Source organism: Haliaeetus albicilla, chromosome 23 (genome assembly GCF_947461875.1).
Source record: "Haliaeetus albicilla chromosome 23, bHalAlb1.1, whole genome shotgun sequence".
In the NCBI taxonomy this organism is placed as follows: Eukaryota; Metazoa; Chordata; class Aves; order Accipitriformes; family Accipitridae; genus Haliaeetus; species Haliaeetus albicilla.
Window position 1 is genome coordinate 24,811,866 of NC_091505.1, and position 10,085 is coordinate 24,821,950.

Sequence of the window (10,085 nt, forward strand, 5' to 3'; positions counted from 1 at the left end):
CGTTTGCCATCGTTCGCGTGGCTGGCCGGCAGCTCTGCGCTCGCCCAAATTTAGCCCATCGAACTAGAGGCAGCTCTGCCAGGAGGGGCAGGGGGGGTGAGCCTTCCCCAGGCCTCTCCTCCTCCCAGGTCCTGCTGCAAAACCACGCAAATTCAACAACACGCAGTGGCCGCGACCCCACGCCACGCCGTGCCGCTGCGAAGCCACGCCGTGCCACGCAGCACCCGCTGCTGCAAAGCTGCGCAACCCCACGCCGATCAACGCCGGCTGCTGCAAAGCCACGCCGCGCAACCCCACGCCGATCAACGCCGGCTGCTGCCACGCCACGCCACGCCGGCTGCTGCCACGCCACGCCACGCCACACCAGCTGCTGCCACGCCACGCCACGCCACACCAGCTGCTGCCACGCCACGCCGGCTGCTGCCACGCCACGCCACGCCGGCTGCTGCCACGCCACGCCACGCCGGCTGCTGCCACGCCACGCCACGCCGGCTGCTGCCACGCCACGCCATGCCATGCCACGCAACGCCATGCCCTGCAATGGCGGCTGTTGCAAAGCCATGCCACGCCATGCCCTGCAACGCCAGCTGTTGCAACGCCATGCCACACCGCTTAACACTCACCACTGCAAAGCCCTGCAACACCACATGCCGTGCAACGCCCACCGCCGCAAAGCCACGCACCGCGATGCCCGCCGCCAGCCTCCCCCGCTTTTCCCGATGCATTTAGGCCTCCGGAATGAACGCGACCCAGAAGGAAGCGCTGGAGGCAGGGTTCAGCTTTGCACGGTATTCCTCCTTTCCCCGCGCAGACAGGAGGCGCAGCGCGCGGAGCTAAATCGCTTGCAGATTTACATATCATTTCAAGTTGCTGTTCTGTTTCTCCTGCTGCGAGAGCCATTTCGGAGGAAGCGCAGATAGACCGGGGAACGACGAGCTGCAGCCGAGGTGCAGCTTCAGCAGGAGGATGCTGGCACTTGCCATTTGGAATACATTACAGCACTGGCATTTCTTCAATACAGTCTTGCATATTTAGTACTTTGCACTTACAACAGAATTTTATTTGGGCTTATGGAAAGAGCTCATTTTAATATCCACCCATCTGCGAGTAATTATTTCTGTTATAGTAGCATTCAGGCCCAACTGGCATCAGCACCATTAGCATACAAAAACAGTGCGTTTCCCCAAGAGTTTAACAAGAGAGCACTTACAACTGCAACATGTAACAGTCTAGGCAAGGGTTTTATTTTCCTCTCCTATAAAGACAGTTAACTATTTTAAAATTGCATCCAAATCTCACTGTAATTTTGTACTTGTGCACAATGAATTCTGACAGATTACACATCTTCAGAGACACGCTTACCACTTACTCACTGCACAGAGCTTGCTTAGTGCTTCACGTTCACAAAAAACCCTCAGCCTCTCACACACGGGTTACCTTTCGCAGCCAGACACCTCTAAAAATAACATCCTCTTAAAGTGTTGAAAGATACTAAAATATAAAGTCATTAACATATAATAAGACTGGAATGGGAGCTTCGCATGCTCCGAAGCTCTCAGGGTTTGGCTTCCAGTCAAGAAAAATATATTGGATTAGTATGAGAGCAAAATTAGGATAATGTGCAGTTTAATTAGCATTACAAGATACTACATGTGTATGGAAGAGCAGAGAAGATTTATAGTATTATGCGGTAAGAAAAATAATGTTAAAAGGTTAGAATAATATCGGTTTGATATAAAGCAGTACGTACTCTGAGGTTAAGTGAAAGATAACTTTGGAATGCCACTGAGCCTTCTTAAAAACACAGGTTTGAGCGTTTGCCAGTTAACTCATCTAAAAATTGTGGAAAAACCCAGCAACTTCGGTCACGTGTCGGTCAAACACTTACTTTGGCAGCAACAATGTTCTCCATCAAGGAGTTCAATAAACGCTGATAAAAAACTCCTAGTCCTTGCACGAAGTTGCACTATTTACCCTTGACGGAACGAGCAGAAAATAAAAATAAAGAAAATACACCGGCAAGCTCAGCTCCGGAAGGGGAAAGAGCCTGGAAAGGAAGGAAACACGGCGCTCACGCCATCCCACCGGCCGGCCTCCTCGGGATGCGTTACTCCTGCGTTTTTCTGTCTCCAACAAGATACCGGCATCCCCGCGTTCCTCCGTGAGCCGGAGCCTGTCCTCCCTCCCGTGCGTCGCTGAATTAACTTCATCCTTGTCCCCCACTGGCCACAGAGCGAGGCTGCCTGCGCTCTCCCCGGGGTAGATAATCCGCCTGATGTCGACACAAGCTTTGACATAGCAGTTGCAAAATATATTTCATATTTTCCTACTGCTGCTTCTCTCCTAGATGGAAGATTTTTCTTTTCTTTTTTCTTTTTTTTTTTTTTTTTAACACCTCCTCACTATTCTCACCAGCATCCCCAGCACTTTGAGGGCGTCCCTGGCGAGATGCGCCCGCAGCCAACCTGCGCTCAGGGACCCCAGATCCGCAGCTATTTATTTTCTCGCTGACCGTTTCCCCCACTTTCCAAAGGGGAATTCCAAAGCTCCAGCCTTCGCAGCCAAACAGCTCGCGAGCGGTGACGTCCCACCGCATACGACACGGCGTCCGTCTCGCCTGCTCGATGTCAGGAGGCAGAACGAAACGCACCCATGCGGCACCATAAATCCCCGAAGCCGGCAGGGTAGGAAGGTGCCCGGTTCCTCCGCACGCCGGGAGTTAAACCTTTGGCACATGCAGGGATGCACCTCAAAGACTCGGGGCGAAGCTCATGCTGTACCCCAAATTTTCCAATTAATGCAGCGTCCCCAGCAGCTGCTGCCATTCTGTACCATTTTCTTTTTCAAAGGAGGAGCTGATAATACTCATGCCAGATTTTGCACAGAATATTCATAGGCATAGTAGCAGAAATATGTTTTCTATTTGGTATCAGGCAACCCCGCTGCAGCCCCCTCTTCCCGGCACAGACCCCAAACCTCGCGCAGCCTCAGGAATGTTATCCTCTCTGTCGAGGGATGGGCACCGTTCAAACGTGCATGAAGGTTACCGGAGCCCTGACGAGTTATTAGCCAGATAGCGCGCTGCGGTCTCCCTTTATTGCCCTGTAAGAGCTTCTTCCAGCTACAACCAAGACCGCCAAGTCTAATTCGAGGGAAAACCCACCACGAAGCGCATCCCTAAACACCATCTTCCCTCTGCCTGCGGAGACCCGGGGTTTCCACTACGCCGGGATCAGAAGTCACGAAACCCCAAAGCAGGAGCCCTGACCGGGTCTTTCGAGGTTAGTGCCCCGCAGGGCACCGCGCAGAGGCTGCTTTCGGAGGGGGCTAACGCTGGAGAAGCGTTTCCAACAAGACCCTCCGCTCAAAGCTTTCAGCGTGCCGTCGGGTTTCAGCTCGACCCCGATCCATCACGCGCCGGCGCAGCCTCCCGGCTCGGGGTGCGGGAACCGGACGCGGGGATGAACGTGCGTGGCTGAGCTCGAGGTATGCTCGGGGAGGGAGAAGTCTCTGGAGCGGCTTTAATGCCTTTTAGACCCATTGAGAGCATGTTGTGCAAATCGCTCCTGAAGGCTGCCTTTTATTCTGGAGCTGGAATCGAGAAGAAAGGGCAAAATAACTGCAATTTCACATTAGTGAGGCAAAAGACACCAAGGTCCCCTCATGGCTGAGCACTAACACCCTTCTGCTTTTACACTGTGTAAGTCTTGCCAAGGTGTTCCGACCAACCCTCAAAACTCCATTTCGGTACAGAGCTACTTACACTGGACTGGCAACATTAGTTTGAGAAGTTACCGTACAATTATTCTGAGAACGGACAGCAGCAAGTACCTGGCCACAATTCCCTATTTTCCGTTACGACCCCTGGGTGGCAGAGGGTGGACAACAGACTGAGTGTGAAAGACAACGCGATGTCCGTCTGTCCTCTACAACCAACGGCCCTCTCCCACAGCCGGTTAGAGGCCAACATGCCACAGCCCTTCTCCAGGTGAAACCACCCAAATAATTCACCAAGAATTACTCTGCCAGGGCATCCCGACCAGGAACAGAGAAAAACCTATATATTACTCCCTAAATCTTTTCCTACCTCCCCCTCAAGTAAAGCCAGTTATCCATTTTTACTAAATATTAAAAAAAAAGCAGCGTGCATAGACTAAGTTGCACACCCTCACTATATTTCTTTATCCACGACTACAAGCAGAACACTACTTTGCCTCTAAAGCTTTATTCCTGTAATTTCCTTATCAAATGAGCAAGCAGGCTTTTAGAAGGCAGATATAAATTAACGGGGCCGTGTACTGCCTAACGACTGCTGGAACAGGAGGACCCTGACTGCTGCTTCAGGAGAGGGAGGGATACAGGTGGGAGAAGGAAGAAAACCAAGGAAACGAACAATTAGGGGGTTTATACCTGTTGCTTTGGTGGAATTAAAAATACTGCCAGGAAAGCAATGCTATTGCCAAGAATGCTGACGTAAGCGCTTCTCGAAAGCGGGTACGTCCCTCGTTAAAAAGGCGAGGGGTGGAGACCTGGGAACAGACACCGTCGGTGCTGGTGAAGGTAAACGCTGGTAACCCAATTCCTGCTCAGCGCATTTTTTCGGATGACTCGGCAGCCGCCCCCGGCCACGACAAGCAGACAGCCCTCCCTGGCCTCCACAAGGAGTTTGATCTGTCGGATCTGATGGGTATTTGATCTTATTCCAAGAGGCAGACTTTGGCAACTTTTAAGCCCGTCTCGGGACACTCACGAGGGCACGCGCTTCGCCTGGCGTTTGCGAAAAACAAGTTTTTGCAGAAACGTGGCACGACACGGACTTGCTCGGAGAAGCAGCACATAAATGATGCTCCGCGAGGCTCAACTGTTACAGGGATGATTTTTTTGACAACAAAACACGATCTAGTTTAGGCATAAAGTGTTTTAATGAGCGGTACGTAGTACCCTGCTGCCTCTCCTGCGCGAGCGGAGCCATTAGCGAAGCGCCTGCCGAACGCTAACGAACGCGCCGACAGAGTCACTTTTGTGTTCCACAGCGTGTCCGTCTGAAGGGATTATTTAGATTTTATAACGTCAGTCAAGGCTGAACGTACCACCGATCCCCAAATCTGCTATCGCATCTCAGAGGGACAGCAATCGAACAGTTGATGAATTAAAGCGGCACTAACAAACTTTTCATCTCGAAGCCAAACTGGTGATGCAACGCCGCGCAGCTTCTGGGACAAAGATGTGAACTACAATGCCTCAACCTCTGCCATGAAAAATTGCCCTTGTATCTTAAATGAGTTACATATTTGACTACCCCGTAAGATAGGGAAGCGGGGCGTTATCGAGCTGCCAAATCTCACTCCTGTCATGAGGTCATTTCTGGCACGTGGCCAGGCGAGATTTCTGCCAAAATCTCGGTGCTGACCATCGCTCCCCATCCTTCCCCCCGCTCCTCTCCCTCCTGCCTCAGGTCAGGAAGCAGGGGGGGGAGGGAAATAAAAAAAAAAAAAAAAGGTCAGGGAGAGGAATATTTTTGTTTTTTAAAATCAGCTTGTACAATCGCAATGCATGCAGTCATTACTCGGCCTCTTTACTGAAAATACTTCGCATAGCTAAATGCAGCGAAAGGACTGTTTGAGGGCTCACAGCACCGCCTTTATCGGGACACCGGACCCCCCCAACGCACCCCGACCCTGACTGGTCCCTGGGAGAGAGATGTCGTTGATCGGATCTCTTGAAATAATTATTTAGTAATTTCTGCTTAATTTATGTAAGCATCTGCCTCCTGACACACGTGCACAGGACCCCACTTTGGATTTAGCAGCAGCGCAGCTTGGCTGCTACTGGCTGGAAAGCAGCTGGGAACCCCATACATACCCCAAAGCTTTTCACACTGTTGACAGTAACTTCTTAAATAAGGCTGTTTGCAAATACCTCATTTCCTTGCTTTAATCACAGAAGGGATATATTCACAGCATCCTAAGACACAGAAGGTGGTTGTTTTTAGCTGCACACAGACTCAAGCGAGCCGTAAGGCAGAAAAGTCAGTGAGAAACAGGAGAGCAGCACTACTACAAATAACATTAATTACACGTTGTCACAGCACCAGTTTCCAAACAGAGCGTTTTCGGTGCCAGCAGTTAGGCTGTAAGCTGTACGCTGCCCATTAAGCTCAGCGTTTCGCGTGCCCTTACTACAAGGAAACTTTCTCTCACAACCAACTGCTTCAATATGTCCAAAAGAATTTTTCATCTTACGCCTGACAGGCCAGATGTAAAATAAAGAAATAAATAATTAGCATTACCTTATCTGGAGTATGTCAGCTGTAGCGAGCGACGCTTGGATCTTCGTACACATCCAGAGACAAATTATCTAACGCTGTAATTTATGAATGCCTCAACTATTTATCCTGGTATTTCATTATACATTCGCTGGAAAGAAGAGCTCTAAAGACTAAACAGATCCAGCACGATAACACGAAAGGAACTTCAGCCGCATGCTATTACAAGACAACCTAAGAATTCCAACACGACATCAAGCTGCTCCGACTCACTTTATGCTGACACCGCTTAAGGACTGAAGGCGGGGGGGGGGAGCAATGACCAGATAGTGCGGGTTCTCTCCGGTTCAACGCTTACTTAGATTTTATTATGGGAAGCTGCAGAATCCAAATACCCACTGGAAGGCGCGAGCCCGGCTTTCCCGGGAGCAGCCGAGGCCGGCGCAGCGGAACGGCTGCCCGCTGCCAAGTAGGAGGAAGAGTTTCCAAACTCGCAGCTTTATCAAAGCTATTTTTGTCCTGCCCCCCCCCTCCTTCTCCCCGCCGTGCATTGATAACCAGCAAGGCAAGGACTGCCGGGGTGCTGAGGCAGGGCTTTGGGTCTCCGCTCCCCCCTGACCCCCGGGATCCCCCCCCCCCCAGCAAAGCCACCCAGCACCTTTGGGGAGCGGGCCGTCCGCTCGCGAGGCTCAAAGGGGAGGAAACTCCTTCCTCCAGCTTATCCTGCTCGCAGCGAGGTTTCGTGCCTGGAAAAAATGAGCTAAGTTTGCGAGCGGAGGCCCCAGCTCCGCTCTTGCTCTCCCAGAGGCTCTCGGGACAGGCGAGCCCCCCCGGGCACCACCGCTCCCAGGGGCTCCCTACGCCAGCGAGGAAAATTGGAGGCAGAAGCCAACCTGTCCTGCACAGTTTGGGGGGCAAGGGACGGGGGGTGGGGGGGACACACCCCTAAAAAAGGCTGATGCATCTTGGTTGCGGGGCAAGGGCGGGGGGGTGGTAAAAAAAAAAAGAAATTAAAAAAAAAAAAATGAAATAATCAAAACCACCCCAGGAGGGGAGCAGTGGTGTGCAGGGAACAGGATTTGCACCGTAAAAGGCGGTGGGCCGGAGGAGCGGGTTTAAAGCTGAGCTGTGCAGAGCTCTCCAGCCGCGGGGTCGCAGGGAGGAAGAGGAGGAGGAGGAGGAGACCCCCGCCGATGGCTGAGGAGCGCCCGGGGCTGTCCCGGGCACCAACCCCGCGCTCTTCCCCCGCGGCAAAGGCCGGGCTGTCGGGAGCGGAGCCGACACGGCGGGGCTGTCCCGACAGAGCGACAGGACAGCGGCGGGCAGCAGCAGCAGCAGGTGGAGCGCGGCCGGCCCCCGGCAGCCCCTCGGAGACCCCCCGCAGCACCGGCCGCCCCTCCACGCTTTCCAGCCGAGGCAAAGCAAACCAAGTTCTCCCCAAACTTAACTCCCGCCAGCGCCGCTCTGGGGCTTTCTCCACCCTTCCCACCCTTTTTCCGAGTGCGGTGTCCCCCCCCTCGCCCCCCCCCCCCCGGCCCGGCACCCACCTGCTGGCGCCTCTCCGCTCCCTCGGCGGGTCTCTGCGGCCGGCCGGCGGCCGGGGAACCCGGCGGTGCTGCCGCCGTTCCGTCCCGCCGCGGCGGAGCCGCGGGCTGGGGGCCGCGGTCCCGGCGGAGCTCGGAGCGCAGCTCCAGGTAACAGCCCAGCGTCAGGACGTGCAGCGCCAGCGACAGCGCGAAGAAACCGAGGAAAAGCCGCCAGCTCCCGCCGCCGCCGCCCCCGCCGCCGCAGGCGCAGCCTCCGCGGGGCTCGGCCGCCGCCTCCCCCCTGCGCTCCGTCCCCATGGCCGGCGGTACCGGAGCGGCGAGGCGCCGAGCCGCTACTGCTCCATGCTCGGCCGGGGCGCGCCGGGCCGCCGCGGGGGCTGCGCGGCCGGGGCCGCCCCAGCGCCCCGCCAGGGGGGCGGGGCTCCGGGCGGGGGGCGGGGCTCCGGGCGGGGGGCGGGGCCAAGAGGCCGCCGGAGACACGCCCCGCCCCCGCTGCGGTGCGCGGCCGGCGGGAGGGAGCGGGGCAGGGCGGGGGGGGGGGGCGCGGGGATGGAGGGATGGAGGGATATGGATGGAGGGATGGAGGGATGGAGGGATGGAGGGGTGGACGGACACCGGTAGAAAGATGTCACGTCCGCCGCCGCTCCTCCCGGCAGCCTTTATTTTGCGGCCGCTGGCGGGGGACGATGCGGTTTTTTGGGGGCACAAGGTGTTGCGGGTGCTGGGAGCTCACAGACAGGATGGGGTGGGATGCGCACACACGCGCGCACACCCCCCAGAAGGGATGGGATGGGATGCGCGCACACACCCCCCCCCAGAAGGGATGGGATGGGATGCGCACACACACGCACACCCCCCAGAAGGGATGGGATGCGCGCGCACACACACACACCCCCCCCCCAGAAGGGATGGGATGGGATGCGCACACACACACACACCCCCCAGAAGGGATGGGGTGGGATGCGCACACACACGCACACCCCCCAGAAGGGATGGGATGGGATGCGCACACACACACACACCCCCCCCAGAAGGGATGGGATGGGATGCGCACACACACACACACGCACACACAGGAGCAGGGTCCACCGAGGGGTATCACATGCCGGGGCTCCCACCCACGGGCACCCGCTGCCAGCCTGCGGCACACACCCGCGTCTTCCAGCATCATCTTCGTTCTTTTCTTTACAAATAGAGCGAAGAGTTACAGGCCGATGCTGAAAATAACGGGGCAGGTGGTTGCTCAGCGCCAGGGTATACATCGCTCGTGTTGGGAGCGAGATGGACAAGGGTGGAAACCGGGAGCTCGTCTGGTCCGAAGGGGAGGCGGACACCTGAGAGCGGGGTCACTTTGGGCAAAGAGTCTCTCCAAGTGGGTTTCATCGCCGGGCGGTTGCACGTGCGGAGGATCCTCTGCGGTGAGAAATCGGAGGAGGGTTTTTGAAAGCAGATACCAAAGAGATCCAAAGCCCAGGGCTCGGCAGGCAGACTTTAATTCTGTAGGCACCGCCTGGGAGGCGAATGCAGCCGAGCGCTGGGAGCCCAGCAGGTTTTTGAATGTTTTGGGGGCAACTATCAACACCTTCTCCAGCTTTTTGGAGGTTGATTCTGACTGCTAGAAATGCAGCGAAGGTGGAAAGCAGCTTGGGCAAAAGTTAACTGGGAAGAAGTGTGGGTTTTGAGAAGGAAGGCTGTGAACTTCAAGAAAGCAGGCTTGAATAAACCATGAATTTGGGTATCTGTCCCTCAGAAGACGAGGGGTGGGGGAAGACATCCAGGGAGTTGCCAGTTCCTTATTGGAATTGGAGTAATGGCACATCTGCAGACCATCCCGATGCAGAAGCGAGATAGAAAGAATAGCATGAGATCAGTTTGGTCATCTCCAACACAATAAGGAACACGCACAGAAAGTATAAATCAGACCAATCCCTAATACCGAGTGTAGAAGAATAGCGCAAGCATGTGGGGACAGAGCTGGAAGGAGGAAGGCTCCGATCGCGGGGGAGTGCGAGGACAGACAGCGAGTGGCGTGGGAGATAAGGAAACATCAACAAGTATGTCAGTAAACAAGGAGAGAAAAACCAGGTGGTTCTTCTCAGCAAGGAGGAACACGTACCGCTGAAATGGAAGCGAACAGAAGGGTTGGGACTATTTTAGTGAGAAATTATACTGAAAAAAAAAAAGCATTCCAGTTTCAGTCAGGCAACTGCTAACACCGGCGGCAGGTAAGACGAGGGAAGGGAAGGTGGAGCAGGGAGGGGACCATGAGGATT

The 10,085-nt window shown here is 55.1% G+C and overlaps 1 protein-coding gene across 4 annotated transcripts in view; it reads right to left on the reverse strand.

Moving 5' to 3' along the window:
• EDA (ectodysplasin A) overlaps positions 1-8,223 on the reverse strand; it is a 79,257-nt gene extending 71,034 nt beyond the window's left edge. Inside the window, exon 1 of one of the 4 annotated variants that reach the window (XM_069811623.1) lies at positions 7,813-8,223. In XM_069811623.1, coding sequence (XP_069667724.1) covers positions 7,813-8,109 — 297 coding nt within the window. In that variant the 5' untranslated portion in view covers positions 8,110-8,223. The remainder of the gene's footprint in view (positions 1-7,812) is intronic. The other 3 variants (XM_069811621.1, XM_069811622.1, XM_069811620.1) reach the window with 3 other exon arrangements.
• Between the last annotated feature and the right edge of the window lie 1,862 nt (positions 8,224-10,085).